Source organism: Copadichromis virginalis, linkage group LG16, assembly GCF_057382275.1.
Source record: "Copadichromis virginalis isolate Kocher_CV1m ecotype Utaka linkage group LG16, C_Virginalis_male_GT1.1, whole genome shotgun sequence".
NCBI classification, from domain to species: domain Eukaryota; kingdom Metazoa; phylum Chordata; class Actinopteri; order Cichliformes; family Cichlidae; genus Copadichromis; species Copadichromis virginalis.
This window is the reverse complement of record NC_140633.1, coordinates 9,786,019-9,809,159: the sequence shown is the minus strand read 5'-3', so window position 1 is coordinate 9,809,159 and position 23,141 is coordinate 9,786,019. Positions and strand designations below refer to the sequence as shown.

At 43.0% G+C, this 23,141-nt stretch overlaps 2 protein-coding genes across 17 annotated transcripts in view; one reads left to right on the top strand and one right to left on the bottom strand.

Annotated features, from left to right (window-relative positions):
- Window positions 1-1,062: 1,062 nt before the first annotated feature.
- On the top strand, window positions 1,063-20,698 carry tbc1d8 (TBC1 domain family member 8). 2 transcript variants are annotated; one of them, XM_085435211.1, is made up of 20 exons: window positions 1,063-1,440; window positions 7,048-7,158; window positions 7,316-7,434; window positions 7,585-7,813; window positions 8,032-8,272; window positions 12,191-12,398; window positions 13,594-13,791; window positions 14,122-14,271; window positions 14,459-14,609; window positions 16,254-16,468; window positions 16,597-16,714; window positions 17,429-17,714; window positions 17,866-17,995; window positions 18,214-18,312; window positions 18,444-18,512; window positions 18,602-18,872; window positions 18,980-19,045; window positions 19,139-19,225; window positions 19,317-19,426; window positions 19,617-20,698. In XM_085435211.1, the coding sequence occupies exons 1-20, from the start codon at window positions 1,314-1,316 to the stop codon at window positions 20,007-20,009; spliced, it is 3,378 nt and encodes a 1,125-aa protein (XP_085291337.1). In that variant the 5' UTR covers window positions 1,063-1,313; the 3' UTR covers window positions 20,010-20,698. The 2 variants fall into 2 exon arrangements, with proteins under 2 accessions (XP_085291337.1, XP_085291338.1); XM_085435212.1 differs by lacking the exon at window positions 19,139-19,225.
- An 844-nt stretch (window positions 20,699-21,542) lies between these two features.
- Window positions 21,543-23,141, bottom strand: part of neb (nebulin) — a 61,133-nt gene continuing 59,534 nt past the window's right edge. For all 15 annotated transcript variants that reach the window (XM_085435210.1, XM_085435195.1, XM_085435208.1 and 12 more), the window contains 3 exons: window positions 22,840-22,980; window positions 22,636-22,745; window positions 21,543-22,395 (listed from right to left, as the gene is read on the bottom strand). In XM_085435210.1, the coding sequence (XP_085291336.1) occupies window positions 22,222-22,395; window positions 22,636-22,745; window positions 22,840-22,980 (425 nt within the window). In that variant the 3' untranslated portion in view covers window positions 21,543-22,221. The remainder of the gene's footprint in view (window positions 22,396-22,635; window positions 22,746-22,839; window positions 22,981-23,141) is intronic.

Here is a 23,141-nt window from a genome sequence, read left to right as displayed (position 1 = left end):
AATTTATTATTTTTAAATTACAGTAAGTTTTTCCTGTTGAAATTGTTGAATGTTGAAATTTGACATTATTTTATATTAAATATTGAAGTTACATGGCACAGCTGGCTAAATAAAGGTGGGAGGTGAGTTTAATTCTGTTAAACTGTTTTTATTGTTTCTTTGACTGGATCGTGTGAGTTTGAAGAGGAAAACATGTGACTGAGAATATTCTGCATAATAATGGTTTTTCTTTTTTTTAAAGCAACATTTTGGCTGTGGCTATAGTGGCTAAGTTCAAAATTATTCCACAAACGTCACATCGACAGCTGCACATTAACAAATACTCTAAAGCAGGGATGTCACACTCATTTTACATCATGGCACACATACAGCTCAGTTTGAGCTGAAGTGAAAAATTTAAAAAAGTAGTGCAGTTTCAACAGTACATCTCAGTTTTTCTACATGATAAAAAAAAATGCTGCTCTTGAAGCTAAATGAAAGAAATCTGTCAGTTTGGCTCTTTCGGCTTAAATTGTAATAAATAAGTGTGTAAAATTACACCAAAGGTTCTGGTAACTAATTCCTGTAAATATAAAACAGTTTCTAAAAAAGTTTCTGTTAATTCACAGAAATTATTATTATTGTTACTTTTTTAAACTTTGTTTTTGTTTTTGTTTTTTTCAAAAAAACAAACAGAAAACTACAGAAATGTCTATAGTAGAAAAAAAGCTGGACATTCTGTGTCATTTGTTTTTCTATGAATTATTTACCTTGTGTAGTGTGAATGACCATGAGAGGGTCTTTATGAGTAGGAAAAGCTGTAAAATCTGTGAAAATACAATTAAAAGTAAAAATATCTATGCTCTCCTTCTTTCTTCCAAAGCCATCCAATGGGCCGGATTAGGGTCTGTCCCGGGCCCATTCTGGCCCACGGGCCTTCTGTTTGACACCCCTGCTCTAAAAAGACCACTGTGGTCCATGAGTTATATTTTTATGTTGTTTCATTTTCAATCGTAACCGCTCCGCTCTGTATGTAAAGCTACGGGAAGTCGATTCAGCCACCGAGTGAGTCATCGTCTCTTATAGGCGATCTGTGAGTCGTGTGTACAGCTGCTGTGTGTCTGGTGTGTGGGAGCAGACGCGGGGCGAGGAAGTCCGAAACCTGCAGCTGTCAGGAGCGCAGGATGGCCATGGATAAAGCCGAAAACCCGCCGCTGTAGGAGCGATCGGGCCACCCCCGAGCCGAAAAACAGGCAGGTAAAGTTTATACTTCCCCTCTGTTGCAGAGACCGAGTCGGCAGAGGGCTCACTCCGGTCCCTCCCTGTTAGAAGAAATGTGGCTAAACCCCGATGAAGTTCTGCTCAAAAATGTGCTGAAACTCTGGGTGACCGAGAGGAGCAACGACTTCTTCCTGCTGCAGAGGAGGAGAGGCCACGGCGAGTCCAACAGCAGGATCACAGGTAAACAATAAAACAGTCAGCTACTGGAGCAACAACACCAAACAAAGGGGAGGCCATGCTGCCAGCACAGGCACACACACAGGGAGAGGGACAGGTAAAAGCACGGGTGTGTGGCAGATAAAACAGGTACAAGCATGGACAAAGAATGGCAACAGGCGGGGTCACAGGTAAACAACTGGGTGTCCAAAGAAGGGGTGTGTTCAGGACGGTTCTCTACAAAGAAAGATCAGTGTACACGTAGATCTGTTAAATCAAAGTTCAGCACATGCCTGGATTATAGCAGCCACGAGCAATCAGGAATGCCCCCGAGCCGCATACCTGTAACTCACACCTGCTCAAACTCTGCATCCTCTGAAGGGGACGTTAAACTACACCCACGAAACGTGCGGTTAACTCATGTTTACCACCAGACCACAAACGCATCCATTTAAAACAGAGCACTTGTGTTACATTCGGACAAAGACAAATGCCTCACAAGACTCTCACAAATCGCACGAACTGCGATCTGTGAGAGTCTTGTGCACGAACTTGTGAATCAGACTTAACCTGTCAAACAGTGAAAGGACAGAAAAGAAACTGGGGCAAACAAACAAACTGATTCTGATGTATGATTCTTTCTTACGTGATTTCTTTTTTTTTATCCGAGCATTTGCTAAATGTCTTTGCTATAAAACATAAAACACACGTTTGTTTCAGTGTTTGTCAGTATTGTACAGATCACAGTTGGATAACCCATTTCCTGCTATTCCTGGCGCAGTATTCTTTGAATTCTTGTGGTGACAATAACCATAAACATCACAAGAGCATTGTTGGCTGTTTTTAAAATTTCTTTTTTTATTGGACTTGTGTTCTAACCTGTTATGAAAAATTCCCCAAACAAAAGCCAGCTGAATTTGAACTCTGACCTATCACTGTAATTTCCTGTAGGAAACAGGCTTTGTTATGCTGTAGGGTCCTATTGTGTTAGCTGTTACAGAGGTGGCATCGTGCTGCTGTGACACTGCTGTCCTTTCTATTCTTTAGTGATTTTTCTATAAATTTCTGACCCCACACTTGTTGCAGCGGCTGCAGCTTGGCCTGTTTTCTGCCTCCTCCGTCTGGTTTCCTCTGTGTGTGTATTGCGTCTGTGTAACAGGCTTTGCAGGCGCACTGGACGCTTTTTTTTTTTTACATTAGTTGATGTTAATTACATTAAAGCGAGCATGTGCCTCATCCACTGTCTCCTTTTTACGATCTGTCTTCTTGCTTGTGGAGCTCTTCTCATAAAACGGAATAAGTGGGACTTCCTGGCTGGAGTTTACTTTGTGTTTGTTCCTGCTGTTCCCATAGAGAGAAGACAGAGGGTCAAAGGGTCAAGTCCTGCTCTCACGTCGTTTACCATTAACTAATTCAGGAACTGTAGAAAAAAAGCCACGCGGCAGAGTCTGTTTAGTGGCTCAGATTGGATTTGCTTCATGTTTCCACCTATTAATTAAATAGAAAGGCGAGTTGTGCATGTGGTCTCAGAAATCAGCTGTACAAACGCACTCTTCTGCTCTTATCACCGGTGACTACACTCTTCCAGCTGGATTTCTGAGAAGGGCTGGGTAACATCTGCAGCTGATCAGCCCGTTCACATGTTTCTATTTCAAACTAATGCCTCTCTCGTGTTGTTTTTAGTGTTTCCTCATCCGATCAGCGAGCCTCAGTTCACCACTCCAGCCTGAGCACAAGAAAATGATGTCCCGTTTATTAATTTTGATGCATTCAAGAGCAGACAGAGATCACGGCGTCGTGGATGCAAGCATGCGAGTTCCTTTTCTGTTCATGCAGATTTGTTTTTGTGTCTGCGTGTGTGTACCAAACCAGAGAAGACGCTGCTAAACACAGAGATAGAGATCTGGTTGCCCTCATCTTTTTCAGTCATAGCTTTGAAAAGCAGGGCTGTGCTCAGCTCGGGTGGGCTGATCTCACTGATAATGGCGTCTTTGAAAGATAAAAATTCTTTAATAGATTAAAGCAAAGCTGGGTTGTAAAACGTGAAAGTACCTTAAGGGGAAAAGTCCCAAACTTTGTCTTCTAATAAACCTTTTAAAAGTATTAGAGAAAAGTTAGACTAAGGGGCTTTGGGGTACTATGAGCCAGACATATTGGATTTGATGGCTGTGTTGACCTATTACAAATGAAATGCATCCATTTGGTCCTAGTTGCTGAAAGTGTCATTTTTAATGTCGACTGTCCTTAGTTGACTATGGTTAAGTGCGCCTGCAGGCCTGCAGAGAGGATGTGGCTACACAGCTCTGTGCGTATCTTATCACGATCAATACTTTGCATTAGTCCCTGTATCCAGAGGTTTTGTGCGATTTCCATACGTGTTATTTTGGTTATAGTATTCTAAATGGGTTTGATAGCCATCAGTGTGGGTTGTTGAAAATGTGAAACCTTAAGGAACCTATTTTTTTTATTATGTTTCAAACTCTTATGATGGGTGTGGTACTGCTCATGAAGCAATTCAAACTTATAACCCAGTTTTTCATACAAACCAGGTTCTGTGAGTCTTTATTTTTATTGCATTGTCATTATCTATTTTCAAATTGAAGAATGTGTGTAGCTACTCTCTAAGACCTCTGGAGTTCTCTTAGGTCATTTGCTATGTTTATAATGGCGATTAAGCTATCACTTTCTTATTTATCATAATGATTTTATTGTTTTCTACTCTTTCAAAGTTTGATGGACTTCTTGATTTCAAGTCAGAATATTGTCTGCCTCAGTGTGTGCTTTTTGCACAGAGGAAATACAGAATAAAAGTGGCACCAAGAGTGTAGTTATTTGGAGAGCATGATGCAGATTAGCTATGGTTCAGGAAGATGAAAACCTGATGACAGTAGCCCTATTGAGACCCGATGAAAGCTTCAGGCAGGACGTGGAACCATGTGTGCCTGGTCTGTTTCTATTTGCCTGACGACTGCAATGCACGGAGTCATTCAAATTTATGAGGGTTCGGGGCTCAATTTTAGCTTCAAGAACATCTGTGGAGTTGATTGCAACTGTGGAGATGCAGATTTCCTGCCGGATTTTGGTATTAAAACTGAACTGAGCAACTGTTTCAGTCGTCTGCTGAAGAGATGGGTGGATATTACATGCCTGATTACATTCGAAGTCCCTCTGTTTTTAAATGAGACTCATCAAAACCGTAATAAGGTTGGCTTCGACCTCTCTGCTGTGCTGGATGTGTCTTAAGTGGTAGTTTTTGCTGCTCTATTTGTCTCTTTATTGTGATTATGCCTTTGAGGGAAGCTAATCTGCATGCTGCCTGAAAAGTTTCCATTGGAACCAACTACGGTTTCCTCATCATCTGAGCCATATTTTATAATAGGCAAACACGTGTAGTGCTTCTCATAGACAGCAGACATGATAGGTGTCAGGGGTAGACATTTGTTCAAAACACAAGTAAGAGAAATGAGACAACTGCAGACCGACTCAGAGTGTAATTAGAAAACGTGCGCACGGGTGAATGTCTCTCTGAGAAGACACACACTCCGAGCACAGGCTCGCTTGCTTTATTTATAAGGCAAAAATGGGTTACATAGTACTTCCTCTTTTTAACAGTCAGGGAAGAGGTTAAACATTAAATCAACTTATCTGATCTTTCACACACTGGGATAAAAATACAGAAGTATATCATGCTTTATCTGACATCACAGACACTATAGGAAAGAATGCATCATTATATCATGCTGTCAAAACATCTCAAACACTTAGGTAAGGAATGCATCAGTTTTCCTTTAACAATAAACTTGGTTAGGTAATTCTTCAACAATAGGCTTGGTTATGTGAAAATATATGAACACACAAAATATAAGGCATATTTGGTTAGAATATAAGGCTTACTTGATTATATTGTATTATAGAGATTTGGTTATAATGTATAATGTAGAAAATCTTCTAACAATAGGCTTTATGATAACTCATCTAAAGCATACTAGCGGAATTAAAATCAACAAAATATTGGAGTTAAAAGCAGTACCAGAATTTAAAAATATGCAGTGCATGCAGTAATGTGCAAATGTTTTAAACCGTCCCTCATTTCTTCATATTTTTCTAGAAAAATGAGAAATGGGTGGAGTGATCATTGAAACACATGGGAACACAGTATATAAGGTAAAAACAGAGTTTGTACACATGCAACTCTTCGATAGACTTTCTTGAATTTTCTTTAAGTAGTCTTCAAAGCTCTTCTTTAGACGTTGGCTGCCTTTTGTTCAGTTCTCTGCTTCAATAATGTTGAGGTCCAGACTGTGGGGAGGCCCATTGTGTGTTTTTCTGCACACTGCACTGTCAGTGTGTTCGGGATCATCGTCATGCTGATAATGAAGCTCTTGGCAGTCAGTTTTTTTCCAGATTGATGCTTTCAAACTTTAAGTTGGTTCTTTGCCAAGTTGTTTGTCACGTGTATACACAACATTTGTTCATCCTTTGTGTTAAATGCCCTTTTTGCATTTGAATGATTAATCCATAAGGTCAGCATTAAACGGATTAAGAAACAAGCAAAAAAAAAAACCAAAACAAAACAACTTCCCTCCTGAAAAGGGTCAGGCAGAATGACTGGACTGAAAATAAGCTAAAAGCAGCAAATATCCAAAGAAAAACTTTAAAAGACCTTTAGAAAGCTTTGAGAACTATTGCTCAAGAAGAACATTTTTAAGAAAGAGGGGTGGCTCAAGACTTCTACACCATGCTGTACAAGCAGAGCAAGTGCAGGCACATTACTAAAAGGCTGTGCAAACATATAGGTCATTTGATGGCTTTTGAAAGACTCCATGGGAAAAGGCATTAATTGCTCTGGTGCTAATACTGAACTGACAGAAGTTGGCCAAAAAAGATGAAAATGCTACATTTTCATCATTAATATTACCAATGTTAATGATTATCAAGAAATAAAAAAATAAAACCCTTTGTAATTCTAAAATAAAACAAAAATATAAATTAAAGGAAAGTGGATGGAGTGAAATCATGCGATGGAAAACCGTCAGTTAGGCTTATTGTGTATCCTGAAATTGGACACTGAAAAGTCCCTGCCATATGCAGTGAGTGTAATCTGAGATAAAGACCAGAGATGTATAAAACTCACCAGTCTTGTCCTCTTGGTGTTGGAAACAGCCTCTCTGGATGTTTCCAGTTTCTCCTTCTGTCATGCAGAAGTGAAATATTGCTGTCTGTTCGAGAGCTCTTCAACCCCGTCTCACTCCGCTGACAGGGAGACTGAAGAGTGGCATTAGTACACTTGTGAGATTGTGTTTTTCTGGTTGTTGTAGTTGAGGTTTATGTGATATTCAGTGATTATTTAAGCAATAGATGTGTTAGATCTTCTCAGCGTGTATGTGTCCATCACCTGCTGCTTCACTGCTGTGAGAGTTTAAAAGGCTGCAGACAGTATTTGAGCTCTTTCGCTATTTCTTATGTCCACTGATGGCTACTTTGGGGTTCATTATGGCTGCAGCAGGTTGCAGTATTTTTGCTAAATAATTCAGAGATAAGAACAAAATATTAACACTCACCAGGAAATGACTTTTCACACGGCAGAATTCCCACTGATTACTGATTGTCTGTGCTTTGCCATCTCTGCAGGGCTCCTGGTGGGGGCGCTTGACAATGTTCTGGACTCCACTGCCAGGGTCACTCCCTTTCGCATCCTCCTCCAAGTTCCCGGCTCCCAGGTCAGCTGGATCATTGCCAGTGGTGAGCTGAACCCTTATGCCTTTTTTTTTGTTTTGTTTTCATCTGTGTGCCTGTTGTGATCTGCAGCCTTGGGAGATTCCTGCATACTCTGTTGCCTTACCTTGACTCATTTGACCGGCCGGAGATGTTAAATTCTCTCATTCTTTGCTTTCATCAGGAGCTGCCATAGAAGAGGTGAACAAGCACTGGGACTGGCTGCTCCACAACCTGCTTCACTCTCTGTCTGTGTTTGAGAACAAGGAGGATGTTGCCAGCTTCGTCAAAGGAAAAGTCAAGGTCTGTAAATTGCCGGCATAGTCATAAAAACTCAGAGAGGATGAGTTTTAGATTGAAAGATGTGATTTTCTCAAAGATTTTTAAACGATGTGGTTGTGAGCCCATTTAAAAGTAGGCTGAAGTAATGACTCCAGCTTTTGTCTTCTGCAGGGCCTTATCGCCGAGGAGGTTCAGGGACGCCAGGCGGCCCAGGAGGATGACCCGGGGAAGTTCAGGGAGGCGCTCCGGAAGTTTGAGGTTCACTTTGGCCTCCCCTCGTCAGAGAAACTGGTGACGTACTACTCCTGCTGCTGCTGGAAGGGCCGGGTGCCTCGGCAGGGCTTTCTCTACCTCAGCATCAACCACATGGCCTTCTACTCCTTCCTGCTGGGGAAGGAAGGTCTGTACTCCAAAGTGAGAGCTCTCATTTTCGATCTAAAAGACTGCACTTGTTCATCAAATTGGTAATAACGGTACTCAGACTTTGGCATTTGGAGAAACTCACATTCTCTTTTAACAGTATTAGAAAAGCTTGCTGTGTAAACTATAGTGAGTGCGAGGTGGCTCTAAGCTCATACACTCAGTGGGATTTTATTCTCTTCTTCCTTCCCCCTTCAGTCAAGTTTGTGATTCCCTGGGCAGAGGTAACACGGTTGGAGCGGGTCTCCACCGCTTTAATGCCGGAGGCAATTCGGGTCACCACACGGCAGCGGCAAAGGGAGTTCTCCATGTTCTTGAACCTGGACGAGGCATTCGGAGTCATAGGTCAGCTGGCTGACATTGCCCTGAGGCGGCTGCTGGACAGCAAAGGCCTAGAGCTGGACCGAGTGCTGCAGCAGCCCGCACGCATCACCAAAAGGTCAGTGCCGGTTCAGGTGTGTGCTAACAATACAAACAGACAGTGAGTTTCTTAATGTGAGATTAAGCAACATTAGGAATAAAACAAAGTTATCCACAGAAAGAAGTTCAAACCTTTGCTCACTTCACTCTAATCCTCCCAAAAAGTTAGCAAAGAACTCATGTTGAATACCTGTGGTAAACACTGTTGCTGTACTGCTTTTTTAGTCAGGTCCTTGTAGATCGGGGTGGGCAACTCCAGGCCTCAAGGGCCGCTGTCCTGCAGGTTTTAGATCTCACCCTGGGTCAACACACCTGAATTACACGATTAGTTCGTTACCAAGCCTCTGGAGAACTTCAGGACATGTTGAAGAGGTCATTTAACCATTTGAATCAGCTGTGTTGGATCAAGGACACATCTAAAACCTGCATGATACCAGCCCTCGAGGCCTGGAATTGCCCACCCCTGTTGTAGATCCTTTCAGGCACGAGTCATTCAAATATTGCAATTATGCTTCTCTCATAAGCCTTTGGTGAGTCAGCCTGAAACTCACTACTTCCCTTTTTACACACAGCAGTATTACTATGTAGATTCCTGCCTGTGCTAACCCACTGAGTCAGGAACTCGGTTACTCGCTTCACTCACAGTCTCACTGCTTTGCTAGTCCAGCATGAAGGCTGCTGAGCTCAAAGCATCACAGAGCCCACGCAGATCTGCTCAGTATGATGGAGCAAGCGGAAAATTTAAGCTAACACAGCCTCCCTGACACACCTGCTCGGGATGCTGCAGTATTAACAGTATTACTGAAGAATAAGAAATAAGTAGGTTTTATTGGGTAAAAATAATGGAATTAAAAAGAAAAGTCTGCTTAGGCGTTAGGTTTCATTGTGTTCTCAGCCTCACAGAGCTGCCGTTTCACAGCACAAGTTCAGTATCACAGGAACAGTGTGACACAGCTCCACTCCTGTAGCACTGCTGGTGCAGCGGTTTTTGTGGTGGGTGTGTGCATGTGTGTGTTTGTGTGCGTGCATGGCAGGGGGCAGCTTTCCAAAGCAACAACAAACATGGCGACAGAAGTTGTGCCGTGTTCTTTTGTGTATCTGTGTTGTTGTGTTTTTTTGTAATGCAGGCATACACTTTGTTTATTTTTCTAAAAAAAGAAAGAAAGAAACAAAACCCAAACAAACCTCAAAACCATTACAGGAAGTCAGGTTCAAAGCTTTATCTAAAAAAAAAAAAGTGATGTGGTGTGTTATCCCGACTGGATAACACACCACATCACAGTAGCTGCTTTATATGTGTGTGTCCATGCATGTGTTTGAAGAAGAAGAGGAGGAAGGAATAGAGCTTGAAAGTACAGAGGGTCCAGAACGGGCAGGATGATGAATAGCAAAAGAGGAACTGAACGTGTGGTGATGAGACTGAAATCACAAGTGGCAGATGAAGGCAGCCAAATTCACAAAGAGAAAAAGAAATGGGACTTCCCATGGACGTTAGTATTAACATACTTCTTTGCTGGGATCCTCTCTTCCTCATTCATAGCCCACTCATAAAAACATCTGCAGTAATTCAGTTTCTATTCTATTTGGACTCTTTCTATATATATTATGAGAGGTCACATAAATCTGCACGCCAGTCGCTGTGCTGTGTTTCACATTTGAATGGTAAAAATGGTAAATGGCCTGTATTTATATAGCGCTTTATTAGTCCCTAAGGACTCCAAAGCACTTTACATATCCAGTCATCCACACATTCACACACTGGTGATGGCAAGCCACATTGTCGCCACAGCCACCCTGGGGCGCACTGACAGAGGCGAGGCTGCCGGACACTGGCGCCACCGGGCCCTCTGACCACCACCAGTAGGCAACGGGTGAAGTGTCTTGCCCAAGGACACAACGGCCGAGACTGTCCAAGCCGGGGCTCGAACCAGCAACCTTCCGATTACAAGACGAACTCCCAACTCTTGAGCCACGATCGCCCCTAATGCACATGACTAATGCACATGTCTCAGGATGTGAGAAGTAAGCCTCTAAACATCCAAATAACAGGGCAGAATGTTAAAAATGATGCTCGCGCTTTAAACAAATGTAGTGTAAAGTGAAAGGATTGTGTTATAGCATATATACAGACAACGAACAGTTATTGTCTGTTGCATTTTAGTCGTGCTGAGGGGTCTTCTTTTTCAGATGGGAAATAAAAACATTTGGGTCAAAATAGAGGACAAAGAGCTGTGTTTAAAATTGAATTGATCTCCTCAGGGCACAACCAGCCTGTCTCTTGGCAGTTTAGAGGTTGGAGGCAGAAACTCACTTCAAATCTGTTTTGCATCTTCAAGAAGAAAGCCTACGTTTCTGCAAAAGGAGTTAAAAAGCAAAAATAGATTTCTTGCTTTTGCGAAAGGGTGACCAGACATCCCTGAAATACAACGCAAGCGCTCTCACCGCAGCTCTGAGGTCGGTTTGTTTTACCGACCAGATGGAGGTGCTTGTCACTGAAGCGTGGAAGTGTAAGACGACTCTCCTACAGACACATGTTCGATAGACCTGCTTCACACCAACATCTTTAACGTGGAAGAGCACAGTCGAATTTGAATTTCGGATTTTCTTTAATCCACACAGGGTCAAAAGTACACAGACAGCCTCTAACATACGTGGCGCTGAAGGTTCTACAATGTCTTTTAACTTCACAAGGCTGAAGCCTATTAATTTTTCATTGGTGAAGTCACTATTGACAAGTTATTCAAGCTTGACCGAAACTTGCAGCTGCCCACATGGGCAAGCCAAATGAATTCTGGGGAAAGTTTTGTGGTCAAATGAGACAAAGATTGAGCTATTTGGCCACAGAAAATGTGTTTGTGCCACCACATGTGGAGCATGGTGGTGGTAGCATCATTCACTGGGGCTGTTGTTGCTACCCGTGGTCCTTGTGCACAAGGTGGATAGAATAATGCAGAAGGAGGACTTCCTCCCAATTATTTAACTTCAACAGCTAGACGGTTGAAACTTGGACACAGTTTAGTGTTGAAGTATGACAGTGATACCTAACATGCATCAAAACTGGTTTTTGAACTGACGCAGTGGGCTAACGTTAATTTCGATGCTTCAGGAATGGGTTTCCTGGCCTGTCCAGTCATTACACTCTGCAAAAAGAACAGTTCAAAGAAATCATTAAAATTACAACCACATTCATGATGAGTATATTTAAAATTCTGGCCTCAACTGTTCTGTTATATTTATTTACAGAGCCTTAAGTGATGTGATTTGTCATGTCTGTCATTGGTAAATGCAGCTTAAATAGAAAACATGAAGAGCATTTGCACTGGGAAAGGATAAACGGTGAGGAAACAAGGGCGCTTCTCTTGTCTTGGAAAATTATAGGGTGGGATTGAAAGCTCTGCAATAAACTCTGCCGAGCAGCACTGCACTTAAGTGTTCTATTCTTGCACTGCAGTCGATTATCACGCACATAGCAAGGCCGTGCTACAGCTCCTCTTTGTCTTCGTTTAATGTGACGTTGACACAGTCGTGCATCATTGAGCGCAGCACGTTTGTTCAGTGTTGAGCGTCACTGTTGCTGTTGCCGTTCACTGGCACAGCTTCTGTACTCCATTTCAAACAGCTGATACGGTTTTGGTATTTTGGAAGCTGTTAATATACAAGTTTAAGGGCTTTAAGGACCAGAGCTTTATTCTGTAGAGATTTATCTGTTTGCCAGAAATGTGAAGATTTGATTTCCCAGCCAGACTAAGAACTGTTTATATGTCCCTGTGTGTAGTTTTAGTGAAAGTGAATGAGACGTAAATATTTTTTGTCCTTTTGGACCCGTTTCCTCACTGACTGAAGTTTTTGTAATGTCATTTGCTTTTGCTTTCACTCCCCCACCTGTCTCAAACTGCCTCATTGTCTGACTCTTTCTCTAACGATCTCCCCCTCCCAGGATCCTAGAGGAGCAGGCTATTAGGGAATATGTTCTGGCTCTGTTTCGACTCCCACGGAGTGAAAACCTCTATGAGGTGGCCTCCTGTTCAGTTTGGACACCACACGCCCGCTGCCACACAGCCGGGACTCTCTACACCACCGACAGTTATCTGTGTTTCTCCAGCCGAGAGGAAGGCAACCTCATCCTGCTCATACCCCTCTCAGAGGTACAGTACTTGCCATTTAGCACATTATTAGAGCTATTACATACTTCCCTCCCTGACATTTATAACTGTGGCCTGCAGATGGCTCTCATAAAGTACAAAAGTTCAAGTTAAATCTTTAAGTGTCTCATAAAACAATAAACATAATGGACAGCAATCCAGGTTAAAATGCATTGTAAATGCAGCCATGTGGCTAATTAAAAGACTGCAGGTGTCTACAGGAGGTGACAGAAGGCCCAAAAACCTTTGGTCCCATGTCATGTGACAGTTAGTCGTGACTACCTGAACATAAATGCACTTGTTAATGAAAAGTCTGGCTTCATCTTTGCTGTCCCTATAAGACAGCTTTCACAGGGAGTCTTTGTTTATTCTGTCTGCCGTGGTTAACCGGTAACATGTGGACTGATTTCATGTGGTTGATCACGTGGCGCCCTGCAGAAGGAAATGAAAACACACTGTATACACTTTGTTAGCTCTGTCAGGAATGTAAAGGAAGTGGCTTTAGTAGCACTTGTCTCTTTGACACAAATTAACAGCCAGATTGCAAACTGTAAAAAAAACATGAAGGTGAAAAAGACAAACTTTAAGCATTTTGGGGGAATTCAGTCTTTTAGATCCTAGTTTGTAATAAAGTCTTTGCAGTTCATTGTGAAAGGAAGAGAGTATCAATTCAATTCAATTCAATTTTATTTATATAGCGCCAAATCACAACAAAAGTCGCCTCAAGGCGCTTCATAGATACAGAGAAAAACCCAACAATCATATGACCCCCTATGAGCAAGCACTTTGGCGACAGTGGGAAGGAAAAACTCCCTTTTAACAGGAAGAAACCTCCGGCAGAACCAGGCTCAGGGAGGGGCGGGGCCATCTGCTGCGACCGGTTGGGATGAGAATTAGCCGGTGGTTCAATCTGTTCAGTCATTCATACTTTCTAATCCTGTGTTTTCTATTGAAGCATTGTCTTTCACAAACCTAACCTACCCCTCTGCTCCTCCTGATTCTGCATACTTCGTACGTGGCTGCAGTGTTGTTAGTAATTTCAGCCTCTTGGATTCCCACTTTTGAAGATGTTTCTCTTCTTTCGATTCCAGCTTGAGCAGCAGGAGCCAGTCTGCATTCCTGCTCTGTTTTTGCACAAAGAACAACTGTGTGTGTGTTATGATGCGTTACCACTTCTTTTGGCCATTTTTGTCACCAGGTTTTGTCCATAGAGAAAGCAGACAGCACCAGCGCGCTGCCCAACCCTGTCATAGTGAGTATTCGGACTAAAAAGGCCTTCCAGCTGATTGAGCTGAACGACAGAGACGAGCTGGTTGAGAACATGAACTCCAGACTTCGAGCGCTGCAGTGGAAACGGTCCATGTTCCGCAGCAGGAAAGAGGGCAAGAGGAGCGTGGTGAGTGGGATGTTTAATTGGGTGGGACCTGCCATTTATACGGATAATGGAAAATGAAACAATGCAACAACACAACAGAAAGAACTAGTCAGTAATGTTCAGTACACTGGGTTGTTACCAAAATCATAAAGACAAACGGTTGCTAGAAGCACTTTATGATGTTCTCTCTAATCAAAGTTAAAATGCCATATGTGGAACTGGAAACATTTCCTGTATGACGGCTAAGGGAAGTACTGCAAGCACTGTTCAGCTCTAATTTCAAAGGGATCCAGTCAGAGAAATATTGTTTGTAATTACTGACGTTTCTTTTGTTCCTCACATTTTCCACAGAGCTCCCCAACACCTTACTACACCTTCTATTATGACACTGGGTACTCTGATGAAGAAGAGATAGAGGAGCATGTCCTGCGCAACACTGTCAACAGTGAAGCTCTCATGACGGCCTTCCACCAAAATCAACCAGGAACCAACGGCAACAAGGTGGGAGGAGTCTGAGACACTGTTCATCTAAACCTGTAACTTGATATATAAATAACCAATCGAATGAATTCAGAGTCACTTCAGATCTGATTTAAAAGGCTCGTCTCTCCCTAAGAGTTAGAAAAGAACAATATCCATCAGCTGAATGTAGTAAGTCAGGATCAGGAAATGTGTGTATTTGTGTCAGAGCACGAATCAGGTGAAGGAGCGGCTGTGGGAGGATCATTTCTCTGAGTTCGGACGTGGCGTCCACATGTTTCGCACAGAGAAGATCCAAAAGCTTGTGGCCATGGGGATACCAGAGTCACTGCGAGGGGAGCTGTGGATGATATTTTCAGGTATATAAATATATATATGTATACAGTTGTGGTAATAAGTTTACATAGCCTGGAAGAAGTTATGCTTTTTTGTTTGTTTTGTCCATTTTTCAGAAATAATGATAATACAAAAACGTTACTTTCACTCACGGTCAGTAGTTGGGTTAAATCATTTATGCACAGCTCTGTTTTCCCTTTTTAAATCATAAAGACAACAGAAACAAGACCCTGATCAAAAGTTTACATACCCTGGAAGTTTTGGCTTGATAGCATAGGACCACGCAGATAGCATCAATATCACTGAGCTACTGTAAAGAGAACAGGAAGTAGAGGCATTTTGCATTTTGTATGGACAGCTTTATCATCTGAGAAAATAAAGTACCTCATCCATAACTACCACAAAAGACTTCAAACTGTCATCAATGTTAGAGGAGGGAAAACACTATAAGAACTATTTCAAATATCTTAATAACAGACCGCTGCACACGGTCTGTGCTGCACAAGTGAAGCATCGTGTTGGTTCAAGGAGGCCATGCACTCTTCTGATACCCATCAACACGTCAAATTAGCAGAAGTTAATTAGGCTGTTTTAGCCTGCACGCAATTGTGGCACATCTGCAAAACTGGAACATATTTCCTACATGCTATGTGAAAATTGGGGTGTGTATACATATACATACCCCAATGTTTCAATTTTTGTATTGAAAATTATGCAGTTTAATGTGTCATTGTACTCTGAAATAAAAGCAATTGGAGTTAAAAAAGAAATCATGGAATTAATTTATTGACCAAAATGTAATCTAAACTTTTGACTCATCAAAGTCGCCACCTTTGGCAGATATAACTGCCGTGGTGTTCTTTCTACAACAGGAATATTGTTCAGAAAGTTCCTCTCATATCTGTCGCAGATGTTCTCATTGATGTGCGGCACTTGTAGGTTGCTTTGCTTCCCCTCTTGTGTCCAGTTCATCCCAAACCAGCTCGATGGGGTTTAAGTGCTGTCTGCTCCATGTTTTCAAGCTTATCATCTTGTACTTTTTACCAGAGGTAATTCTGGCCTAGCTTGGACTCATGTTTTGGGTCATTATCTTGCTTTCGGATGAACCCCTGCCCAACTAGGCTCATACCAGAGGGTATTGCATGGCGCTGCAGAACGCTGTGGTTAATTATGAGCGATACACTGATGTATCTGCTGAGTAAAAACACAGATGTGGTAGGCCAGCACACACAAAACAAGAAGACACACTTTGAGATTAAATCTAAGTCTCACTGTGGTCCTGGCCCCAGCAGGCAATGAATCACTGTAAGGGTCCCCACAAGTATGGAATTACAGGTGTGTGTGTGTCTGTGTTTAAACCCAACCTGGGCTTCACATCCTCTTCTCTGCATCTGTTGTTCCTCAGGCAATGGCACTCTTTCAGTCAGTCAGATTTTATTTTGGTGTGTGGTCTGTTCCTCTGCTCATTCTCACTTCCTTTTATCCAAACATAGTTCCTGTGTGCCGCAAAGAATAACTAAAAATGAAACCAATCGAAGGTAAAAGGCACAGGTGTGCAGAATAATTTTAACCTGGGATTTTTCTTATAGCATATATATATATCGTTGGGGAACAAAACTGGGTAGCAGGTCATTCTCCGTTCTCTAATTCCTGTGTGGTTTGTGCAGATGCATCCTCTGACCTAGGGTCCCATGAGGGCTACTACGCCAGCTTGGTGCAGAAATCAATGGGCCATAACAACCTGGCCACAGAGGAGATCGAACGGGACCTGCACCGCTCACTGCCAGACCATCCCGCTTTCCAAAACCCAACGGGCATTGCTGCACTCAGGCGCGTCCTCACTGCGTATGCTCACCGCAACCCAAAGATCGGATACTGTCAGGTAAGCAGCAGTATTAGTCATTTTTGTAATGGTGGCACTTATAGTGTAATACTAGAACCACTCATGTGATTCAAGTGTTCATCCTGACTTTAAGATGCATGTGTGAATTTTGCTTTCTCTCTCACTAGTCTATGAACATCCTGGCATCGGTGCTGCTGCTGTATGCTAAAGAGGAAGATGCCTTCTGGCTGCTGGTGGCCGTGTGTGAAAGAATGCTGCCCGACTACTTCAATCGCAGGGTCATAGGTAAAGAGCCCAGAAGCTTTATTTGCTTGCAGCCACGCTTTTAAAAAAAGCACATAAGTGGTTACTGTGTTGCTGCTGTTACTGTGGTGCATGTACCGTTTCTGAGACAGGCTTTCAGAATAGGCATTATTTCCTGTGTTTGCAAAGGTGTTTATTTTTGCCCTGCGTGTTGCATTTGTAGCAATTTCCTTTTCCTTTTAATGTCCACATGTTTGTGGGCGTCACTTATTTTTGAAAGAACAGTGATTGTGGTCTGAGACTCTGTAGAAGCATAGATTCACAACATTACTTAAAAAAAAAAATTAAAGTAAACAGTTTCCACGTTTCAAAAGAGGCAAAAAATCCCCACAAAAACCATTGATATATTTATTCTGGCAACAACCTGCCTCTAGTTAAAACACGGAAACCACATTAACATTACTTATCTTTACAGAACACAGCAGCTATTTAGCAAAGAGAAGTAAAGCCTTACTATAAAAATCTTTTGTGGAACTGCAGAATAACACAGACTGAATAGCATGTTTATGCTGCCATCTAGTGGTCAGAATGATGAAAAAGCCATATATTAAGGAAAAATGGGCATCAAACAGGTCAGACTTATGAGAATCATAACACGTCTTGAATATATTTAACTTGGAGAAAAATTTGGACAGGCTTACATCCAAGGCCGTTCTTTGCTCCAACACTGTCTGACTCCACCGCCCTCTCCTGCAGGCGCTCAGGTGGACCAGTCTGTGTTCGAGGAGCTCATCAGGGAGCGTCTGCCAGAGCTGGCTGAACAGATTCCAGACCTTTCCACCCTCTCCTCTGTGTCCCTGTCTTGGTTCCTCACCCTGTTCCTGAGCGTCCTGCCGTTCCACAGCGCCGTCTGCGTGGTCGACTGCTTCTTCTTCCACGGAATCAAAGCCATCTTCCAGCTTGGTCTGGCTGTGCTGGAGGCCAATGCTGCGGAGCTTTCGTCCAGCACAGATGACGGGCAGGCGCTTATGATTCTCACAGGGTAGGTTTGCAGCTTGCTGGTAAAGCAAAACTCAAAGCATTGTGCCACTGATTGACATGAATGCTTTGTGCTTTTGTCTGCATTGTATGGTTTATAATTGTATGTGCACGGGTGGAATTTAACACCTCGTTGGCTTTCCTATGATTCCCAGTTTTCTGGACCAGGTTGGAAATGTAGAGTGCCCCGGTTTTCCGTCCTCCTCGCCTGCTGCAGAGGAAACTAGCTGCAGTGTCACTAAGAGGCACACAAACATCACTGACCTCATCAATGACTCCTATATCGTAAGAGATGCACATTTTTTGCCTGATATTTGCCTTAAATAATTAGTTTGTGCACATTGTGCACCAGCTCCTTTACTTGTTTTCTTTCGCTTCCTTTTGTTAGATAAGTGAGCTTTTCACCTCTGGCTTATTCAACTACATTTTCGCCCTTCTTCATAATCCTCATTTAGTCATCACAGTTCATGAGATATCTTTCATGCTGTGCTCTCTGACCTCAGAAATTCGGAGACCTGACAGTGCGGCAGATTGAGCAGCTCCGCTGTCGGCACAGAATCCAGGTGCTCCAGGCACACGAAGACACCACCAAAGAAAATGCGGTGAGAAGACTGACACAGAATCTCAAACATCTTTAAAGCTGCTCAAAAGAAGCTTGAAGGACACAACAGTATTACACATACCCAGCTCTCAGCTGTTTACAATGCTCCCTTTTTTTTATGCGCCTTTACAGTTGAGACTGGTGTCGCCAGATGTTTCCATCCCTGCAGAGAACTTGGCCGACATCTACGATCTCTTCAAGGTTATTTTCCTTCCTTGCTGGCAGACTAATTGATGTGCGAAAGAGACCTTAAATCATTTTGTTTTCCTCTGTCCTCCTCCTCCCTGCAGACGGAGCACTTCATCACTCTGTACTGGGGGGACAGCAGCGCGGCGGCGGCGGCAGAGGCAGCAGCGTGGCACTACTGTGACTCGAATCGCTCCTTTATAGAACGGCAGTATCGGCTGGACCGACCTCAGTTTAAAAGCCTGTACGGGCTGCTGGTGCCGTGGCCCGATGTCTCCAACCAGCACACCGACACGCTGGCCAACCGCACCTTCACCCTCCTGGACCAGGACTGCGACAACCTGGTCACCTTTAGAGACTTTGCCAGCTGGCTGGGTAGGTAGAGGGAGGACAGGCGGGGAAATGGAAAATGCATAAAGCTGAAATAAAAAGAAGTTTCACTTTGCTCTGTCTCCTCATGTTTTTTCTGTTTTTTTTTCCAGACACGCTGTACTTTGGGGAGCTGAATGAGAAAATAAGGCTGCTTTACTGCCTTCACATCCCTCCAGGTTATTCATTATGTGAATACGATGACGAGTTATTGAGCTCTACTCTCATGTCGGCGATTTATTGATTCCTTTTGCGTTTGTTCGCATCTGCAGCTCTGACAGAAACTGAAGATGACCCCTCGGTTATGAAGAGCCCCCTGCTGTCCACAAACAGACCTCTCTATGTTAATCTGCCCCCTCGTCAGTGCAAACACGCTCCCTCGTCACGTTATTGCACTTATCAGGGGGATTTACTTGTGAGGCTGAAGAACTCTCTCTCTTGTTGTTTTAGGTGATGACAGTGAAGTGACAGATTACCAGGATCAGCTGAAGCAGATGCTCCAGGATCTGGCCACAGAGAAGGAGAAAGATGTGGAGAAGCCTCTGCCTCTCATGAACCAGGTATAGGAGTCGCATGCTCTCACCTTTCTTGTGTAAATTCAGAGTTTTGTTGTTTTTTTTTTTTTTTAGATGTATGAAAAAAGTCAGATTTCTGACAAAAAGTCAAGACAAAAATATGTATTCTGCGTTAAATAATCAGACAAACATGCAGAAGTTTGTTGATTAACTCTCTTTGTTCCTTCTTGTGCAGTCGGAGTTCATCCAGTTCTGTAAAACGCTCTACAGCATGTTCCACCCGGAGGAGAACGAGCTCTTCCAGGCTATCGCCACAGTCACCAGTCTCGTGCTGCAGATCGGCGAGGTCGGCCATCGCGGTAAAATCGCCGGATCAGAGGCCAACAGCCAGGAGGGCTCGACGGCGGCGGGCGGGGTCGACGCCCGCAGAGGCAGCAGGAGTTCGGCGACAGCGGACAACGAGTGGACGGTGAGCTACGCTCAGATCCTGGCCTCACTGCTCACGGAGCAGGCGCTGGTGAACTTCTTCGAGAAGCCTCTGGATTTGTCGGCCAAGATCACACAAGCCAAGGAGAGTCAGTATCAACAGCGGGCGGGTTTGCTCACTCTGCAGCGAGCGAGCAGCTGACTCGAACGTGAACAGCAGGCTGCGAGCTGCAGCAGTGTCGTGTGATGCTGAAGAGCCTTAATGTAACCTGTGATATTTGTCGTGCTGATAACACGACTGCTGGGTTTCTTTCTAAGCCCTCAAACTGCTCTGACCTCTGACTGAGGACAGAAAGATGTTTTCTGTGAACATTTTTGAGAAGAAAAATGTTCCGGCCAATTCCAGTGGTTGACTCACTGGATCCGGGCATACGATTTTTCATTTAGTCCATTCTGGGCCATGGGAAACTTTACTTATTACCTTCTTGTGTCACCAAAAGGATGCCTGCAGCTCAGCTGTGTTTCAGTCCAATGATTTGTCACCACTTTGTTGTGTTTTAAAGTGTTTACTGGCTGTGAAGATAACGCTCTACGCTTCGTCTCACTCACTTTCTCATCAGAAATCTGCCTTATTTAAGTTTTACCTGTAAACCTTGCGATCAATGATTCAGCATTAAGGACAAATCTAGCATATGTACGGATAGTGTTTTTTTTTTTTAATGACTAATTTTATTACTTCTATTTCGTTAACATTAAATGTTTTCGAACACACGCTCTCTGATTAAAGATATTTTTGAAAGCTTTTTCAGAATACTGGAAAAATAAATCAGCGTTTAATGAAAGCAGGAAAAAAGATGACACATTTTAAATAAAAATGTTGGAGGAAAATCACTTCTGTTTTCACGTCTTATTAAGCAAAATTAGACTGGCAGCAGCAGGATTCACATCATTGTTCAGCCTCAGACTTTTATTTATTTTTTTAAAATGTTTTCAGTGTTGGGAGATTATTGGTTCACTGCCGTGCTTTGCCTTTCACCCAATAGTGCTGGATTTTTTATAACTACAAAAATGTTTATCAGCCCATAAAAATAAATCCAAGTTTTCTTTGATCTTTACTCATTTTTCTCAGCTCCTCAGTCCTCCTGCCTGTGACCAGGACTCGAGTCGTTTTTACCCTCGATGTATGAAAGACGCGTGACACAGCTGGAACATACAAACCAAGAAGCTATTGCTTTGTATTCATACATCTTGAGTTTTTAATATGATCAACAGACTGATGATCAAGCTTTCAGCTCCAAGGTGAAGTGTGTAGGATTTAAAAAACACAAACAAACTGTGAAATGAAATGAGCTCTGCTATTAACACATCCTCATCTGAGATAATAAACCACAGCTGTAATAGGCAATAAGGAAACAATGGACATGATGAAGCTGTAACCACACAAATATTTAATCTAAAATTCCTGCTCCAAAGCAAACACGTCTCATTTAGTCATTTCCCCGTTTCCTCCCCCGTCTTTTCGGCCTGCCACCTCCTCAGAGGGGAGGGATTAATGCAAGGGGAGGAAGTGAGGAAAAGAATGAAGGATGTAAGAACCGATAATTGAGAAGGGCTCGTGTCTAGACTGTTTTGTATTTGGCTCGGGGAACTTCTACCGTTCGACTGGTGCAGTGAAAAGAGTTTTTAGCAGTGATCTAATGAAAGAGTCTGAAATGAAGAGGAGGAGGCAGAGTGGTGCAGGAACTTGGTGTGCTTTATTAGCTACTGATTGAAGGTAGAGGACGTGCTTTAGCCAGGACCTAAATAATCGGGAGAAACAAAACACACATTTTACTAGTGGCCAGCCTTCGTTATAAAGGAGGGAAAACTGAGGCTTGGCGCAGAGAGCTTCTCATGATTTCATCATGGAGGAGGTAGATGGTGACTTACTCCTTTCTAACGTTCATATTTTCTCTACATGGACTCTCCGTTAAAAGGGTTACATGAAACTTTTCGAGCCCGTTGTGTTTCAGAGAAAATACGTTGGACAAAAAAATGATAAATAACGTAAATGAAATGTTTGAAATGTACAAAATCAAAGGGCCAGTTTGTGTGTTAGCCTCGCTTTTCCAGGACAGGAACAGAATAGTTAAAACAATCTAACACGTTGTCATTCGTAGTAGGCACATTATGTATAATCAGATCTATTTATATGGGTCATGGCATGAAGCTAATATCACATCCACAGGGAGCGGGGGCAGCAGCATATTAATGATGACAGACTCCACGAGAATCACAATACAAGTAAAATACAAGTACAGACACTACAAGCTACACATTGCACTAAGCCACAGCTGTGATCACAGGAAGACCGATGAGTTTGCCCTGTGGATGCATCGCGCCCACTACGGAGGGACCGTGGGCGGGCTCTGTCTTTAGATTGCTTCAACGTAGTTGGCTGGCAGCATGCCGGTCTTGCCGGTACGCTGAACAGTACCGTACATCCAGCCTTCGTCGATGGACTGCACGTTGACGATGACGTCGCCGTCCTTGAAGGACACCTCGTCACTGTCGGCTGCGGTGTAGTCATACATGGCACGCACGGTTTTCTGAAGGAAAGAGATGGACACACTTGACAAACAAGCAGAAATTTTAAATTCAGCTTCTTTTCTTCAGGCCATAAAATAATGTAACTGATGTACTAAAATAATGATAATCCCACTGAACGTTTCAAACCTGCTTTACCTGACCACACCAAGCATCACCTGTAGCATCACTCCCCACAGGAGAAAAGTTAAACCATGTAAAGCGAATGGAGTGTATGTACAATATAAATATATGTTACTAACCCCGGTAGTAGAGGGGTGTGAGGGAATGGAAGAGACTGTGGTCTGCTGGGTGGCCACTGAAGATGACCTCTGCTGCAGCTCCACGGTCTTCACAGTAGCATGCTGGTAGCCTGAAGATGTTAAAATAACAAACAGATTAAGTAGAGGGGAAATTATTCTTCACTCTCAAGTGTATTTGTTGCTGTTTAGTCTGATGAGGGTTACCAATAGAGGAGGTCATGAAGCCATTGCTGTAGAGGGACATGTGGTGGTCAGCATCCTGGGACACCTCAGACTTCTCATCAGCCACGCCGCTCAAAGCGCTGGTGGAGCGGGAGTGCTCCTTGCTGCGACGCTGAGCTTGTACTGTCAGAACAGCATTAAGACATTATTTCAAATGCGTATTATTTATTTAACTATCAGTGACACACCTGCTTCACACACGAGAAGCAATACATAATCCTTTGCCAGTCACTTAGCTTCCCTGACATTTAATGATAACTTTGAATAAATCCATCGGGAGCATA

Coding starts and splice junctions, on each gene's coding strand:
- tbc1d8 (XM_085435211.1), top strand. CDS start 1,314: ATGTGGCTAAACCCCGATGAAGTTCTGCTCAAAAATGTGCTGAAACTC. Junction 18,313..18,443: donor ACACCACCAAAGAAAATGCG/GTGAGAAGACTG, acceptor GCGCCTTTACAG/TTGAGACTGGTGTCGCCAGA. Junction 19,226..19,316: donor CTATGTTAATCTGCCCCCTC/GTCAGTGCAAAC, acceptor TTGTTGTTTTAG/GTGATGACAGTGAAGTGACA.